This window comes from Procambarus clarkii, chromosome 22 (assembly GCF_040958095.1).
Source record: "Procambarus clarkii isolate CNS0578487 chromosome 22, FALCON_Pclarkii_2.0, whole genome shotgun sequence".
NCBI classification, from domain to species: domain Eukaryota; kingdom Metazoa; phylum Arthropoda; class Malacostraca; order Decapoda; family Cambaridae; genus Procambarus; species Procambarus clarkii.
In genome coordinates this window covers 28940927-28960370 of record NC_091171.1, presented here as the reverse complement: position 1 = coordinate 28960370, position 19444 = coordinate 28940927, and the positions used below count along the sequence as shown (strand labels likewise).

The 19444-nt window shown below is 40.1% G+C and overlaps 1 protein-coding gene across 2 annotated transcripts in view; it reads left to right on the top strand.

The window, feature by feature from the left end:
* LOC123760935 (neurotrimin) overlaps positions 1-17503 on the top strand; it is a 135138-nt gene extending 117635 nt beyond the window's left edge. For both annotated transcript variants that reach the window (XM_069328770.1, XM_069328769.1), the window contains exons 5-8: positions 3474-3562; positions 5527-5625; positions 8516-8704; positions 16095-17503. In XM_069328770.1, the coding sequence (XP_069184871.1) occupies positions 3474-3562; positions 5527-5625; positions 8516-8704; positions 16095-16324 (607 nt within the window). In that variant the 3' untranslated portion in view covers positions 16325-17503. The remainder of the gene's footprint in view (positions 1-3473; positions 3563-5526; positions 5626-8515; positions 8705-16094) is intronic.
* The last annotated feature ends 1941 nt before the right edge of the window (positions 17504-19444 follow it).

The following is a 19444-nucleotide window of genomic DNA, read 5'->3' as shown; positions in this document are numbered from 1 at the left end:
ATAGCTTCATCACATTATAGACTCATCACGTAATACATTCATCACGTTATAGATTTATCAAGTTCTAGATTCATCAAGTTATATATTCATCACATTATAGAGTCATCACGTTATAGATTCGTCACGTTATAGATTCATCACGTTATACATTCATCAAGTTATAGATTCATCAAGTTATAGATTCATCAAGTTATATATTCATCACATTATAGAGTCATCACGTTATAGATTCATCACGTTATAGATTCATCAAGTTATATATTCATCACGTTATAGATTCATCAAGTTATAGATTCATCACGTTATAGATTCATCACGTTATAGATTCATCAAGTTATAGATTCATCAAGTTATATATTCATCACATTATAGAGTCATCACGTTATAGATTCATCACGTTATAGATTCATCAAGTTATATATTCATCACGTTATAGATTCATCACGTTATAGATTCATCACGTTATAGATTCATCACGTTATAGATTCATCAAGTTATATATTCATCACGTTATAGATTCATCAAGTTATAGATTCATCACGTTATATATTCATCAAGTTATAGATTCATCAAGTTATAGATTCATCAAGTTATATATTCATCAAGTTATAGATTCATCAAGTTATAGATTCATCACGTTATAGATTCATCAAGTTATAGGTTCATCACGTTCTAGATTCATCACGTTACAGATTCATCACGTTATATATTCATCAAGTTATAGATTCATCAAGTAATAGATTCATCAAGTAATAGATTCATCACGTTATAGATTCATCAAGTTATAGATTCATCACGTTATAGATTCATCAAGTAATAGATTCATCACGTTATAGATTCATCAAGTTATAGATTCATCAAGTTCTTTTCATATCATAGTCTTTTCACTTTTTGTTCCAGTAGCCTCCATCAAAGAGAGTAAAGCCTATTGATGGAGGCGCCACTCTGTTTACTAATGTAATCAATGAAGATCAACTTTATAAATCGTATAATTATTTAAAATAAACCCATGGACAGGTGGACCAAGAACTTTACTAACGTTATTAATAAATAACAGCCGCCTAACCTTTTTTTTAACAAATAAAAACACAGTTATGAAATAATGAATCACAGACTTTACTTACCAGGTTAATAATAAATAGTCTTTTTAACTGCTTCTGAAGAATGAAAGCGGAGTTAGATGAAATAATAAAGTAAGATGATTAATAAATAATAAACTCCTAACCTTTAACAAAGAAAAATGAAAACAGTTACGAGATAGTAGAGCTCGTTCTTTACTAACGTAATCAATAAAGACCACTGTCAAGACCCGGTAGAGGTATATGATGAGGTGTGAGTGTGGCTGGACTCATAAGGCCCTCACTACGCAGGTCCAGACGACACATAGAGGGCCTTAGCGTAATAAAGACCCAAGGAAGAGGAATTACTGTCTCAAATATCCAGAAAAGGAAATTAGAGGTTTAAAGCTGAACGCTTGACTTCTAGAATTACAAGAGAAGACGAGGAAGTAAAGTGTCTCATCGCATTAGGTGAGTGACAAAATTTAAGTGGAGTGTCTCACCATTTAAAAGAAGAGATAATATTTAAGTAGATTGCCACACTGTGCAAGCCGAGAGTCACACCTTAAGAAGATTGCAACACCGCATAAGCTGAGAAACAAACTATAAGTGGATTGTCAAACCGTATGCTCTGAGAAACGAACTTAAAGTTAATTTTCACATCGAAAGACCCTGAGAGCCAAAATTTATTGGCCTAACTATTGCTGGTTCTCATTTCTTTTTGAAGGATTTTAAGACGGCTTTTCTATAAGACTTGATCAAGTCCTCATCCAGGCTAGACGCCCTGACAATTTCACTGTGGCCTAAGATTGGAAGCATTAACTAGAAGAATACATATTCGGAATTTTTGTTTTCAGAGAAACTCCTGATGGAAATTACGAAAGAGCCACCATATCATCAATAACTTAAAAAAAAAACTTCATATCATTCACTAATAGGAATCAAAGTACACTTCAAATCCCTCCGCCTTAACATCAAGATTGACGATGAATCACAATAACGTGACTGTAGATATCAGGACCAAAGCACACATCAGACAACGGAGAGACGACGACGTCAATGGTCCAGGACGGACCGAAACGTCGTCATTTCTTCATTTTCTGACGTTTGATTCTGGTCATCACATCTAGGGTAGGTATAATGGCACATTGCTCGTGTCAGAGTTTATATAGAAACGCCCATACGCAGTCTGAAGATCAGTTATCACTTTAAGGTTCAAGATAGGTTGAAGCGTTGAAGACTACGTTCTCAAACACTCTTTACATTTATATCTAAGCGAGCCAGAATGCCTATATCAATCAACCAAGAGATCCAAGGGTTTAAGAGGGTTGCAGAAGGGTACAAAGGGCTTCACCATTGCCCCTCCTGTTGCACACATTCGTTCATCATTTTCGCTTAGGTCGAAAGTGCAGGTGAGGCAATTATCAGGAGAAACCACTTAGTCTTTCGAGTAATATCTTGTAATGTTGATGAAAACATTACAAGTTATTAGTCAACTCATCTAAAAGATATTAAAACAATGATCAATACATCTAAAACAAAACAAAAATATGAAAAATACATCTAAAACAAAACAAAAATATGATCAATACATCTAAAACAAAACAAAAATATGAAAAATACACCTAAAACAAAACAAAAATATGAAAAATACATCTAAAACAAAACAAAAATATGAAAAATACATCTAAAACAAAACAAAAATATGAACAATACATCCAAACCAGAATAATATAATGACATATCATAAAAAATCACAATAATGTCTAAAACAAAACAACAATCAAAACAATATTGAACACTTCTGAAGCTTAATATCCGGCAACGCGTCTAGATCAAGGGGTAAGTAATGAGAATCTATAAAATCTTCTTCAACACAAACTTATAAATATAAACATCAGGTGATCATAGAGAAAGAGTCTGTGCTGTACGACCAACTAGTGATGTAAGATTTTTAAATCAATAAATAATTTATTTATTAATTTAAACATCGTCAACTAGTGTAGTAAGATTACATGGTGCTGTAAAAATAACTAGTGAATTAAGATTAACTAGAGAAGTAAGACTATCTAGTGCAGTACGAGTAACTAGTGCAGAGAAAATAACTAGTGTAGTACGACTAATTAGTGTAGTAAGAATAACTAGTGCAGTAAGACTAACTATTAGAGTAATACTAACTAGTGTAGTAAGAATAACTAGTGCTTGAATACTTACTAGTGAAGTACAACTAACTAGCACAGTAAGACTAACTAGTGTAGTAAGACTACCTATTAGAGTAAGACAAACTAGTAGAGTAAGACTTACTAGTGTAGTAAGACTAACTATTAGAGTAAGACTAACTAGTAGAGTAAGAGTAACTTGTGTAGTAAGAGTAATTAGTGTAGTAAGACTAACGAGGGCTGGCGTTGTTGACAGGTTCAGCCAAGTGAGGGACTCGGGAGAGTATCAGTGTCAAGTCAACACCGACCCAAGGATCTCCATGTTGTTCTACCTCAATGTTCAAGGTTAGTTGTGTGTGTGTGTGTGTGTGTGTGTGTGTGTGTGTGTGTGTGTGTGTTAACTCACCTATATGTTCTCATGTATTTATGCCTGCAGGATCGAGCTCCAGCTTTGCCACCCAGCTTTTTCTAACCTCTGGTTGTCTAATGCAATGACTCCTGGCCTAGTTCCCTATCATACCTGCTTTTAAAGTTGTGAATTTACTTTACCTGCTTCTGTTGGACATTTCATTTGGTCAATGTTCTTACGCCAAAAAAAAAAACTTTCACTCATCTCTACGACACATCTGAGTCACAATCGTCCATCCGTGCCCTCTTGTTCCATTGGTATTCATTTTATAAAATTTCATCTTTTTCCACTCTTTTAATCTCTTTAAGTATCTTATACTCTGTAAAATGTCCTTCCCTCCCCACCCCCTTTTTTCCTTCTCTTTTGTAGCGTCGTCAGGATTAGTTCCTTCACTCTCTCTTCATACCTCATCCCTCGCAACTTTGGGAAGTCTTGTTGCAAACTTCTGCACCTTTTCCAGCTTCCTTATGTGGTTTTTTAAGATAGGGCTCCACGAGGATACGGTATACTCTAAAACTGATCTAATACAGGCGGTATACAGAGATATAGAAGCCTCCTTATTGAAGTTACTGAAGGATGTTTTGATTTTGGCTAGCGGTAGGTATGCAGTTGACTTTGTTCTATTGATTTGTGCCTTAGGAGTTAGGTTTGGTATTACGTCCACTCCCAGTTCTGTTTTTCTTGTCATTATCGGGAGGTAGTTTTTCTTCATCTTGTAATGTTCAGCTCTCGAGTTCCTGGGACCTGATTCCTTTTCCATCACCTTGCACTTGCTGGTGTTGAACTCCAACAGCCTTTATAGCCCCAGGTCTATAGCTTGTTCAGGTCATCTTGGAGAATCTTACAATCCTCGTATGTCTCAAACCTCCTCATTAGTTTCGCACCGTCTGTAAACATCGATATATAAGACTGAACTCGTGCAGTCAAATCATTTACATAAATGAGGAGTAGTATGGGTTTCAGCACCGATCCTTGAGGCACCCCGCTTGTTACTCAACGCCAGTCCGACTTCTCGTTCCTCACTGTCACTCTCTGGCTCCTGTTTGTTAGGTAATTCCTGAACCTTGTTAGTGCGTTTCTATATACTCCCACCTGTCTCTCAGTTTGTATAGTAACTTCCTGCGGGGTACTGTATTAAAGGGTTTTTGGCAGTTCAGAAATATACTATCTGCCCAGCTTTCTCTGTCTTGCCTTATTTTCGTCACCTTATCAACTATCCTTGCAATTACCTGGGGAATTTTTAATGAAATTGATTTTTATGATATCAACATTTCTAAGTGCTACATTGATATTAATTCTTTTTAGTAATATGAAGTTTCATTGAAATTATCATGAAATAGCAAATTTTTGTATTCTTAATATTTACTTCTTATGACTTTTTTAAACTAAAGAAAGTGTTAGGAGCAATTTGGCTGGCTTTATTAATAAATGACTGAGGGTATTTTAATATGAAACCCAAACTTTATATGGCACTAATTTCATCATCAATAAATTCAGGTCAACATATCCTTAGAACACTCATTAACAAAGAAAAAATTCAGCTTGTTTTTCTCTTTGATGATGAGATATCATAAAAAAACACAATAATGCACTAATCATATGATATCATATATATATGATATATGATATCATAAAAAGTACACAATAGTGTACTTAAGACCCAACATTTATTGGTTTTCTACATAGTACAAACTTGATATTCTTTTCAAATTTTTATTAGAATTAAATAATCTAGCAAAGTTAATTAAGTTTACAATAGAAATTGAACAAGACAATGCCTGACCATTTTTATAAATGGACAGACGGACACACAGGCATACAAACAGACAGAGAAACAGACAGACAGACAGACAAATCGACACATTCTTTTTCATATATATATAAATATATTAACCTTCAGAGGCTGCCACTATGATGGACGGGTCTGACCAGAGGTACGTCAGAGCGGGCAGCACCATCCAGCTCTCCTGCAGCACCTCTATAGCCTCCCAGCCTCCAGGTGAGCCTCCTGCAGCACCTTTATAGCCTCCCAGCCTCCAGGGGAGCCTCTTGCAGCACCTCTATAGCCTCCCAGCCTCCAGGTGAGCCTCCTGCAGCACCTCTATAGCCTCCCAGCCTCCAGGTGAGCCTCCTGCTGTACCTCTATAGCCTCTCAGCTTCCAGGTGAGCCTCCTGCAGCACCTTAATAGCCTCCCAGCCTCCAGGGGAGCCTCTTGCAGCACCTCTATAGCCTCCCAGCCTCCAGGTGAGCCTCCTGCAGCACCTCTGTAGCCTCCCAGCCTCCAGGTGAGCCTCCTGCTGCACCTCTATAGCCTCTCAGCTTCCAGGTGAGCCTCCTGCAGCACCTCTATAACCTCCCAGCCTCCAGGTGAGCCTCCTGCAGCACCTCTATAGCCTCCCAGCCTCCAGGTGAGCCTCCTGCAGCACCTCTATAGCCTCCCAGTCTCCAGGTGAGCCTCCTGCTGCACCTCTATAGCCTCTCAGCTTCCAGGTGAGCCTCCTGCAGCACCTCTATAACCTCCCAGCCTCCAGGTGAGCCTCCTGCAGCACCTCTATAGCCTCCCAGCCTCCAGGTGAGCCTCCTGCAGCACCTCTATAGCCTCCCAGTCTCCAGGTGAGCCTCCTGCTGCACCTCTATAGCCTCTCAGCTTCCAGGTGAGCCTCCTGCAGCACCTCTATAACCTCCCAGCCTCCAGGTGAGCCTCCTGCAGCACCTCTATAGCCTCCCAGCCTCCAGGTGAGCCTCCTGCAGCACCTCTATAACCTCCCAGCCTCCAGGTGAGCCTCCTGCAGCATCTCTATAGCCTCCCAGCCTTCAGGTGAGCCTCCCAGCCTTCAGGTGAGCCTCCTGCAGCACCTCTATAGCCTCCCAGCCTCCAGGTGAGCCTCCTGCAGCACCTCTATAACCTCCCAGCCTCCAGGTGAGCCTCCTGCAGCACCTCTATAGCCTCCCAGCCTCCAGGTGAGCCTCCTGCAGCACCTCTATAACCTCCCAGCCTCCAGGTGAGCCTCCTGCAGCATCTCTATAGCCTCCCAGCCTTCAGGTGAGCCTCCCAGCCTTCAGGTGAGCCTCCTGCAGCACCTCTATAGCCTCCCAGCCTCCAGGTGAGCCTCCTGCAGCACCTCTATAACCTCCCAGCCTCCAGGTGAGCCTCCTGCAGCACCTCTATAGCCTCCCAGCCTCCAGGTGAGCCTCCTGCAGCACCTCTATAACCTCCCAGCCTCCAGGTGAGCCTCCTGCAGCATCTCTATAGCCTCCCAGCCTTCAGGTGAGCCTCCCAGCCTTCAGGTGAGCCTCCTGCAGCACCTCTATAGCCTCACAGCCTCCAGGTAAGCCTCCTGCAGCACCTCTATAGCTTCACAGCGTCCAAGTATTTGTACCCACCAATTTATGGTTGCGGGGATTGAGCTTTCACTCTTTTGTCTCGCCTCTCAATCAACTGGTGTATAGGTTCTTGAGCCAATATTGGGCTCTATCATATCTACATTTGAAACTGTGTATGGTGCCTCCACCACATTACTTGGTAGTGCATTACAATTGTTAATTACTCTGACACTGAAGAAATTCATTAGAATGTCTCTGTGGCTCATTTGGGTACTGAGCTTCCACCAGTGTCCCCTAGTTCATTTTAAAACCCGTGTAAAATTATCTGTCTCTATTTACCCGTGTCAATTCCTCTGATAATTTTGACGGTAGTAATTATGTCTTTCCCGTCCTCCATTAATATTGTTTTCCAGAGACGTGAGATTTAATTCCAGTAGCCGTTCCTCGCAAAATATATCTCTCAGCTCCGGCATCAGTCTCGTGGCATACCTTTGAACATTCTCTAATTTGGTGCATGGTTCTGGCGGTGTTTGGCTTGCGCGAGCTTTTATCGGAACGTACAAAGGCAATACAGATGACTTGATCCCCTTAGTAACCAAAGGATTCTATCTTTTTTTCCCCGGGAAATGTCTTACTGCATAATTCAGATGTTTATTGGGATCAGAATATCTAATAATTGTCAATATTTTTAAGAGAAAAAAATAATCAAGTGTTCTCTTTATTTAAGATGTATATGCGGGTTGAGTCAACTGTTGCTACCGCATTATTGACATTGATTACCAGCACAAGCAGGCCATTTTTAAGGTCGAAATAGTCTCCACTTTAATATATTATTCATCCACTTTAATATATATTCATCCACTTTAATATATTATTCATATATTAATGTGAAAACTTTTATGGCTTTTCCTAAAGTGGAGAGTTAAGGGAATCAGGAGAGGCCGAGTTAGATCCCAGTGTTTGGAAACTTTAATTTATTTAAGCTTGAAGCTTTATTTTTGATGGGGGGCTTGCATCCTTCTTCACAACTTCTTCACCCAAGTGGAGACTGAGTACCCAAATGAGCCACAGGGACGTTAGAGAGAACCTTTTCAGTGTCAGGGTAGTTAACAGGTGGAATGCAATAGGCAGTGATGTGGTGGAGGCTGACTCCATACACAGTTTCAAATGTAGATATGATAGAGCCCAGTAGGCTCAGGAATCTTTACAACAGTTGATAGACGGTTGAGAGGCGGGACCAAAGAGCCAGAGCTCAATCCCCGCAAGCACAAATAAATGAGTACAGCTCTCTTCCATGTTTGTTATGTATGACTGTAGAACAATCCAAACCTTTGCTCACCGTTTGTTGTATGGCTACAACAAACCTTCACACACACAAACACAAACTGTGTTGTGTGGTTTGTGTTGTGTGGTTTGTGTTGTGTGGTTTGTGTTGTGTGGTTTGTGATATGAATACAACAATCCTTCAGCTGACCTCCAGGTTAAGCTGTACCTCTGCAGCACTAACCGTACATCACTGTATTCAGAAATGCTGTACCACCAGTGATCAATGGCGGCCTTCCAGGGCTGCTGTACTGGTACCGGGACGCGGAGATCCTGCAGGACGGGGGCCGAGTGGACATCAGCACGCACCTGGAGAACGAGACGGTCAGCAAGCTGGTCATTCAGGGCGCCAGGGTCGGCGATTCCGGCAACTACACCTGCTGGCCCACCAAGTTCCTCCCGGCCTCTGTTATGGTCCATGTTATACCAGGTGAGGTGATGGGGGAGTGAGGGAGTGAGGGAGAGAGAGAGAGAGGGAGAGAGAAAGAGAGAGAGAGAGAGAGAGAGAGAGAGAGAGAGAGAGAGAGAGAGAGAGAGAGAGAGAGAGAGAGAGAGAGAGAGAGAGAGAGAGAGAGAGAGAGAGAGAGAGAGAGAGAGAGAGAGAGAGAGACAGATAGAGACAGAGAGAGAGAGAGAGAAAGATAAAGAGTTCACCATTTCCACGAAAATCTCTCCATGATTATGAGAATATATTTCCCCGAACAGTGTGCTATCACTCATGGAGATGCCTGGAGATACACTTCTGTCCCGGAGATCAGACTCCGCTCCTTGAATCATTTATCACACCAGATGGTGAACTTTCCCCCCACCATGAGTACGAATATTTAAGGCGCCACTTGTATGCTATCTCAACCCTTCCTCAATTTATAGAGCTGAAGGAAATTAATAATACACGTTCTTACTCTATCATCCGGCTAAGATTAATTCTTTCTTCAATATCTATAAATTATGTTTTTAATACGTATATTATATATATATATATATATATATATATATATATATATGTATATATATATATATATATATATATATATATATATATATATATATATATGTCGTACCTAATAGCCAGAACGCACTTCTCAGCCTACTATTCAAGGCCCGATTTGCCTAATAAGCCAAGTTTTCATGAATTAATGTTTTTTCGTCTACCTAACCTACCTAACCTAACCTAACCTAGCTTTTTTTGGCTACCTAACCTAACCTTACCTATAAATATAGGTTAGGTTAGGTTAGGTAGGGTTGGTTAGGTTCGGTCATATATCTACGTTAATTTTAACTCCAATAAAAAAAAATTGACCTCATACATAGAGAAAAGGGTTGCTTTATCATTTCATAAGAAAAAAATTATAGTAAATATATTAATTCAGGAAAACTTGGCTTATTAGGCAAATCGGGCCTTGAATAGTAGGCTGAGAAGTGAGTTCTGGCTACTAGGTACGACATATATATATATATGTCGTACCTAGTAGCCAGAACGCACTTCTCAGCCTACTATGCAAGGCCCGATTTGCCTAATAAGCCTAGTTTTCAAGAATTAATTGTTTTTTGACTACCTAACCTACCTAACCTAACCTAACCTAACTTTTTCGGCTACCTAACCTATAGAGATAGGTTAGGTTAGGTTAGGTAGGGTTGGTTAGGTTCGGTCGTATATCTACGTTAATTTTAACTCCAATAAAAAAAACTTGACCTCATACATAATGAAATTGGTAGCTTTATCATTTCATAAGAAAAAATTAGAGAAAATATATTAATTCAGGAAAACTTGGCTTATTAGGCAAATCGGGTCTTGCATAATAGGCCAAAAAGTGCGTTTTGGCTACTAGGTACGACATATATATATATATATATATATATATATATATATATATATATATATATATATATATATATATATATATATATATATATATATATATATATATATATATGACCACATTGCTGACGTTGTTGATCTTATAGTGAAACTCTCGTGATAATTGAAGAGTTTATTATCCACAAACGTTTAGTTCCACTCTGGAACATCTTCAGGTAAGGAATGAAGATGTTACCTGAAGATACTCCAAGTAACATCTTCAGGTAGCACAAGAACAGTGCACCTAGGGCTCAGGTGCTTCTTAAATCCGTCCGTCGATTTACCCTGCGTCAAATTCGTAGTATTTCTGCATAACAAGGGCCAGAATTCCTTAAGTATTTACACAACAATTGTCGAAACCTGTTCATCTTTCCTATATTATGGTGACTTTGTTTGCATTTATTAAAAAGATTATGAGCTCAGAAGCACGAAGCGATTCATTATATCAATAATAACAATGGGAAGTTTCTAAGCTTAAAATCTCTTTAATAAATGTAAACCAAGCTGCTATGGTTCAGGAAAGATGTACAGGTTTCGTAAGTGTGTAAATCTTTGATGAACAATGGTTCAAAAACGTACGAAACAAGGCAGCCCGACCTAACTTGTTGACAACGGGCATCATTTGTCCAAGGAATCGTCAATATTGCTGCGGTGTTGTAATTTAACTAACACACCGATATTATGACGTTGTCGAGAGCGTCAAAATTACGGTGTAAGCTTAATATGAGGACAGGTAAAAATCATCTTCACTCGAAAAAAATTATTTGCTTAATTTTAATGGATTTTTTTTTTCCAATTTCCAGGCAGTTAGTGGATGCATTATATACTCGTGAGATTACACAACAGTTGTCATTCGGGAACGACAATTATAAAATAAAGACTTAATGATTAAGTCTGCTGTTATTGGACTTTTAATTACAAAGCTGGCATCACTTAACGTATTCGTACATGGTGCTCTGGTATTACGGAATGACTGTTTTTAAATAATAACTAAGACAGAAAAAATAAGTATTAGCATGAAAGCGTCAGTAAATTTTATTGTGATCGGCTGATATTCTGCGTCTCGTCCTGTATCACCTCGCCCAACCACTTGGTCTCGACGGTCATATCGGCAGCCCCGCTTCTTGCAGGTCGGCTTTCAATCCCCAACCGTCCATGTGGGTGGGCACCATTCCTTTCCTCAGTCCTATCCCAAATCATTATCCTCCAAACCCTTTCCATGTGATCCAGAGTCGTAATGGTTTAGCGCTTTCTACTCGTAGTTACCTTACCCCGTCCCGTAGCACACTAGTCTACGTTCTCGGCAAACAGAGCAGGGGCCTGCAGTCCATCCCCGAGCTGGATAGAAACGGTTGGGCACGTTTCTTGATGTCTCTGCTCACCAAAAAATAAATTGGTACCTAGGAGCTAGGCAACCGTTGTGGTTCGCATCCTGGATAAGGTCTGTAGTCTTTGGATTAAATGCCATTATCCATTCTTTTAACTTGAAGTTATCTGGCAATGTTTCCTTGCTCCTCGGTATAAGTCACTTAGGATACTGCGATCCAGGTCGTCAAATCTCAGCTCCTTGTCTTCATATCCCAGCACCAAGTCCTCATATTCTCCAGCTCCTCGACCCAATATTCCAACTCCTTACAGTGAAATTCCCTCTCGGTGTCCTTGGCTGTCACAGGCTTACCCAAGATCCTGCAGATATGTCCTGTGGTAATAATGGTTGATTGTGTCTCACGTGGGCTCCAGATACGTCAGATTAAGAGACCAACCAAAATAAAACGCATTTTTGTTTTATTAATAAGGTAGCTATGTGCATAATAGCTATTTACCTATTTATTAATAGACTGCTATATTACTGTACGTCTACTCCAAGGTGCATGATAAGTTAGAGACTTCTAGATCAATATAGTTAGTTATTTTAAGTTAATATTCAAATGTAGCACCTGGGATATGAGTTAATGAAGTGTTAGGGTACCTTACCTCTCCTTAAATAACTTATCAGTAATTCATGTAATGTAATATAATAATGATAATTCAAATAAACTAATTTGAAAAGAAACATTTGTAAATAACTAAAATCACTCTGCCTGTTAGGCAAGTCGGGCCTAGCATACTAGGTTAAGTAGTGCGTTCATGCTGTTAGGTATGACATATACATAGATACAATCTTAGCTCTCAACTGTAAAAAATTTCAACATTGCACTCTTCGTGTGTATATATATATATATATATATATATATATATATATATATATATATATATATATATATATATATATGCGAACAAGCCTGAATGGTCCCCAGGACATATGCAACTGAAAACTCACACCCCAGAAGTGACTCGAACCCATACTCCCAGAAGCAACGCATCTGGTATGTACAAGACGCCTTAATCCACTTGACCATCACGACCGGACATAATGAGGTGATAGCCGAGGCTATTTGAACCACCCCACCGCCGGCACTCGGATAGTTATCTTGGGCATAGCATTTTACCAAATCACCTCATTCTTTGGGGCAACACGTGAGGAACACAAATGCGAACAAGCCTGAATGGTCCCCAGGACATATGCAACTGAAAACTCACACCCCAGAAGTGACTCGAACCCATACTCCCAGAAGCAACGCATCTGGTATGTACAAGACGCCTTAATCCACTTGACCATCACGACCGGACATAATGAGGTGATAGCCGAGGCTATTTGAACCACCCCACCGCCGGCACTCGGATAGTTATCTTGGGCATAGCATTTTACCAAATCACCTCATTCTTTGGGGCAACACGTGAGGAACACAAATGCGAACAAGCCTGAATGGTCCCCAGGACATATGCAACTGAAAACTCACACCCCAGAAGTGACTCGAACCCATACTCCCAGAAGCAACGCATCTGGTATGTACAAGACGCCTTAATCCACTTGACCATCACGACCGGACATAATGAGGTGATAGCCGAGGCTATTTGAACCACCCCACCGCCGGCACTCGGATAGTTATCTTGGGCATAGCATTTTACCAAATCACCTCATTCTTTGGGGCAACACGTGAGGAACACAAATGCGAACAAGCCTGAATGGTCCCCAGGACATATGCAACTGAAAACTCACACCCCAGAAGTGACTCGAACCCATACTCCCAGAAGCAACGCATCTGGTATGTACAAGACGCCTTAATCCACTTGACCATCACGACCGGACATAATGAGGTGATAGCCGAGGCTATTTGAACCACCCCACCGCCGGCACTCGGATAGTTATCTTGGGCATAGCATTTTACCAAATCACCTCATTCTTTGGGGCAACACGTGAGGAACACAAATGCGAACAAGCCTGAATGGTCCCCAGGACATATGCAACTGATATGTCTCTGGGGTGTGAATATTCTGGGGTGTGAGTTTTCAGTTGCATATGTCCTGGGGACCATTCAGGCTTGTTCGCATTTGTGTTCCTCACGTGTTGCCCCAAAGAATGAGGTGATTTGGTAAAATGCTATGCCCAAGATAACTATCCGAGTGCCGGCGGTGGGGTGGTTCAAATAGCCTCGGCTATCACCTCATTATGTCCGGTCGTGATGGTCAAGTGGATTAAGGCGTCTTGTACATACCAGATGCGTTGCTTCTGGGAGTATGGGTTCGAGTCACTTCTGGGGTGTGAGTTTTCAGTTGCATATGTCCTGGGGACCATTCAGGCTTGTTCGCATTTGTGTTCCTCACGTGTTGCCCCAAAGAATGAGGTGATTTGGTAAAATGCTATGCCCAAGATAACTATCCGAGTGCCGGCGGTGGGGTGGTTCAAATAGCCTCGGCTATCACCTCATTATGTCCGGTCGTGATGGTCAAGTGGATTAAGGCGTCTTGTACATACCAGATGCGTTGCTTCTGGGAGTATGGGTTCGAGTCACTTCTGGGGTGTGAGTTTTCAGTTATATATATATATATATATATATATATATATATATATATATATATATAATCAGAAGTTTATCTCAATATCATATCCAAAAGTATTACAAATCTTTAGACGCTCATTACAGTAAAACATTTAGTTACACATTACCTGTACTTCGTGTGTACCTGCGAGCAACACGTCTTGCCAGGACCACCAGATATCGTCACAGGCAAATTATTAACCACTTAGGGCGGTCGTTTAGACGTGGCTAATTGCGCACCATTCCCCGCTACAAAGAGGAAAATGGCAATTAGTGAACAACTCATTAGTCCTGCTGGTCAATACTAGGTTCAACACCCTGAACATACCCTTCCTTATCTTGAGGTTATATCTTGAGATGATTTCAGGGCTTTAGTGTCTCCGCGGCCCGGTCCTCGACCAGGCCTCCACCCCCAGGAAGCAGCCCGTGACAGCTGTCTAACACCCAGGTACCTATTTTACTGCTAGGTAAGAGGGGCATAAGGTGAAAGAAACTCTGCCCCTTATTTATCGCCGGCGCCCGGGATCGAACCCGTGACCACAGGATCACAAGTCCAGCGTGCTGTCCGCTCGGCCGACCGGCTCCCTGAGGCCAACAGACGAATCATAGACACCCGTCCAGGGCCTAAGTAAGACTGAAATAAGGAACATTTAGTAGGCCAGCCAGAGGCATAAGGCCCGCGCGCAGGAGTTTCCCGGCCAAAAAGGTGGGTCCAGGATTCATTAATACACTTAGTGGCGTTCCTGCTCTTCCCTCAGTCATGACTCTTTAGGCTCTAGCCTCTATAGATACTTTACAACTTCCAAGGCGCTGCGGAGGTCGTCCTCACCCCATGGATAGTATTACTATGGACGACCTCGTAGTGCTCTGGAGGTCGTAAACTGTGTAATAAATGCAGACTAAGCTGCCATTATCGAAGTAAGAGGAACAACTCTCTTAAGTGGCCGTGATGAATCCTGGCCACGCTCCCGTTTACATCCACACCCCCCCCCCCTCACCCACGTGCCTAGGCTACAGAGTTCGACTTACCACTTTTCCTGATAATTACCTAATCTCCGCCATGAACCTTCTCAAAAAATGAGTGACTCTGGAGTTATAACGTGAATAAATCGCCATGTATTCTGTAGAACTCCGAATAAATGATAGCTTGGTCGTCTACCCAAGCCTTAGGTCGTCAACCCAAGCTTTTGCTCGACAACCCAAGCTTTTGGTCGTCAATCCAAGCTTTAGGTCGTCAACCCAAGCTTTAGGTCGTCAACCCAAGCTTTTGGTCGACAACCCAAGCTTTTGGTCGACAACCCAAGCTTTTGGTCGACATCCTAAGTTTTTGGTAGACACATACGAGAATCTAATCACCTAATGATGTGCTTTGGGTCTGGAAGCTTGATTAAGTTTAAGTATATTTTACCCTAGTTTTATTAAATTATATTATTTTACATATATTTTTCTTTGATGTGTGCTGTTGACAGAGTCGACCTTGATTCATGCAGAGTCGGGGTTCAATCCTCAATGGTCTAAGTAGTTGCGCCTCGTTCCTTCATTTCGTCGATGAAGGAACTTGCAGCTATTGCAGCTTGTTGTCCTCACATCCCAGCTCCTAGTTCTCATATTCCAGCTTCTGGTCTTCATATCCCAGCTCCTTGTCCTCATATCTCAGTTCATTGTCCTCATATCCCAGCTTCTTGTCCTCATAAACCAGTTCTTTGTCCTCATAACTCAGCTCCTTGTCCTCATAGCCCAGCTCCTTGTCCTCATATCCAAGCTTCTTGTCCTCATAATCTAGCTTCTTGTCCTCATAACCCAGCTCCTTGTCCTCATAACCCAGCTCCTTGTCCTCATAACCCAGCTTCTTGTCCTCATAACCCAGCTCCTTGTCCTCATAACCCAGCTCCTTGTCCTCATAACCCAGCTTCTTGTCCTCATATCCCTTCCATGTGTTACTACAGTTATACTTGCTCAGTGCTCTCTACAGCCAATTAACTTACCTTCACCACGAGTTTAAATATTTCATGTAACATGTCTACTGTGTTGTTTCCCCTCAGAAGCGAAAGCCGCCGCCAAGTCCCACGGGACGGGGAACAATGGCGGCAGCGCCTCCACCACGAAAACCACGAACGCGTCTGCTTGTACGGCTCTGCCTGCTGGCCTACCGCTGCTGCTGCTGCTGCTGCTGCTGCTGCTGGCGTGGGAGACGGAGGCCTTGCTGGTGAGTCGCGCCTCGCCCGACTGGCTCTTTGGCAACCTAGCCAGGCGGAGACTTCCTGGAAGATAGTCGTGTATATGTTGTTCAATGAAATATTCCAGTTGAGACTTTTATTAATACATTACTGATGTCTGTTTGAGAACTTTATGTTGTCTACTTATCTCATCGTAATGAACAATAACTAATTTTCTGTGATAGTTATTGTGTTTAATATTGTTATTGTGTCACTGGGTACAATTATTTAACTTATTTGTGTGAAAATATATAAAATTATATATTACAGAAATTTATAGAAATATCTTTTACATATGTTTGAAAATCTGGCAATTTTTGGCATAATGAAATTTTTTTGCAAAAAATGTTCTCTATAATTTCACATATTCTGTGATGACCCCAAAACTCCAGATGAATGAAGTGATGAAACAGTAAAGGTCACATACAGGAGGACAGTGTTTGTTTAGTGTTTATTTATGTATTGCATAATGGAGATTTTCTAAATCAATTGTCTCAACAAGTGAGGGGTCGCTATAGCTATCTCTCTCCACCACTGTTCTTTCGTGATGAAATATTTTGTATTCTGTTAAAGATTTCCACCAGTGTTGATTAACAAAAGTGATGGACAACTAATTTGATGATGTCTTATGGTGAACATTTTCACTGATCATGATACCTACTATTGATGGTATTCACCGCTGATAGTACCTGTTTGTGAGGACCCAATGGTGTCTACTACTATCCATGGTCTCCACCACTGACAGCCGCACCTGTTGACAGTCTCCACCACTGAAGCTCGACAAGACATATTGCCCAAATCTCACAGTTACCTGCAGAAATGAACACCTGATGTCCCGACCAAGATTAAGACGATCGACTCAATCAACGGTAACTTAAAGCTGACTACTGTATCCGGTCCTGTTTAAACTGTGTGTGTGTGTGTGTGTGTGTGTGTGTTAAAGCTAATTATCATTGTGCATTTTGTAAATAAAAAGTTGTAATAGTTTAAGACACATGGGCCAAGACGGATTTTATCTTTTTTCGAATGTTAAACTAAAGCAGGTCAATTTAAACAGTGTTAAATATGTTAAACTGTCCTCGAGAGAAACATCCTCTTCAGTTTAAGTCAGAAATAGTGAGAAATGATAAATGGGTCGAATAGAAACGACGAACTTACAAATCAGGGCTTCTTTATGTAACCCTATATTACTTGCCTTTTGGTGATAATCAATATTATGTAAACATATATATATACATATATATATATATATATATATATATGTATATATATATATATATATATATATATATATATATATATATATATATATATATATATATATATATATATATATATATATTTCTTAAGGTATACTTTCATGCATGTAGATGCATAAATACATTTTATATGGAATGCGTTGAAGCATTAGGTTATTGAACCGCATAAATTCATATGCATTACTCTTCATCTACAATGCACGCACATACATACATACATACATACATACATACATACATACATACATACATACATACATACATACATACATACATACATACATGCATACGTGCATACATACACATGCACAAATGCATACACACTCTCCTTTGTCGCCGGAGATGTAGAGAGTTTCAACTTAACGCATCTTTTAGTGACAGACCAAGTTATAATAGGAAGTTTGCAGGCCTAAGGGGATATAGTGATGATCCCTGCTAAAATTATTGATCTAATCTAACACAGTAATTCCTATTCAATAAAACACACACACACACACACACACACACACACACACACACACACACACACACACACACACACACACACACACACACACACACACACACACACACACACAATGCGTTGAAGCATTAAGCAAATGTGTTATGTACATGTACGAGCGTAATATTATATGTTGTACAGGAGATTGTATGCTCCAGGAAGGGACAACCAAGGCGCACATATTATCGTCGACCTGTGTGTGTGTGTGCAGCCTCCAGGTTGTCCTTCCACAACCCACCCATATCTATTTCTTTTAATATATATAGTTTTGATATTAAGTTGTTTTTTTTTACCCTAGAACAAAACATATATATAATTTTGTATTATTAATTTGTGCATCTGGACATCTGGACAACATTAACAGTGTTGGGGGTAACTCCACCCTGGGGTCAACCCAACTCAATCGGAGGAATTTTTATAATTTTGAGCCCCTTGAAAAGAACTTTTATAATTTTGAGCCCCTTGAAAGAATTTTTATAATTTTGAGCCCCTTGAAAGAATTTTTATAATTTTGAGCCCCTTGAAAGAATTTTTATAATTTTGAGCCCCTTGAAAAGAACTTTTATAATTTTGAGCCCCTTGAAAGAATTTTTATAATTTTGAGCCCCTTGAAAAGAACTTTTATAATTTTGAGCCCCTTGAAAGAATTTTTATAATTTTGAGCCCCTTGAAAGAATTTTTATAATTTTGAGCCCCTTGAAAGAATTTTTATAATTTTGAGCCCCTTGAAAGAATTTTTATAATTTTGAGCCCCTTGAAAGAATTTTTATAATTTTGAGCCCCTTGAAAAGAACTCAGGCAATTCTTCTGCTCTGGTATCTTTTGGAGTTATATCCACCGTCTTCCCTTAACTCCAAAAGAGGCCAGTTGCTCTCAGAATATTTCTCTGTTTTTTTTCGTCAAAAGCAGTTTGGAGATCAATAAATGCCTCCTGAGAGCTTGGTCCCTGTCTAATGAAATATTCAGCAAAGCAAGTTTGAGTGCTTCTTCCAGGAAGGAAACCATGCAGGTTGGGAGCAAACTCGGGTCTTAGTTGAAACATTAACCTGACGAGAATAACCCCCTCGAGAAATGAAGAGAAATACGAGTCATATATAAATACATAAAATAATCATTTAATAAAACAATTAGCTGTTGACTATTTTAATATTTGAGAATAGTAAAATATTACAAAAAGTTAAAAAAATTATAATTCTATCATATATTATTTTTATGGCAATTTCTAAGTATATGCCAACAATATATTTATATTTTTGGCTGTTTCTCTTATTGGATTTCAAGAAATATGAAACACATAATTTTAAAAATGTTTCAGAATAAAATTTCAAATGTGTTTTTCAACAGGGAATTTATATGGTCTCTGCATATGGTCTGCATCATTCTTTATCAAAGAATTGCTCTCATTTAGTTATTTA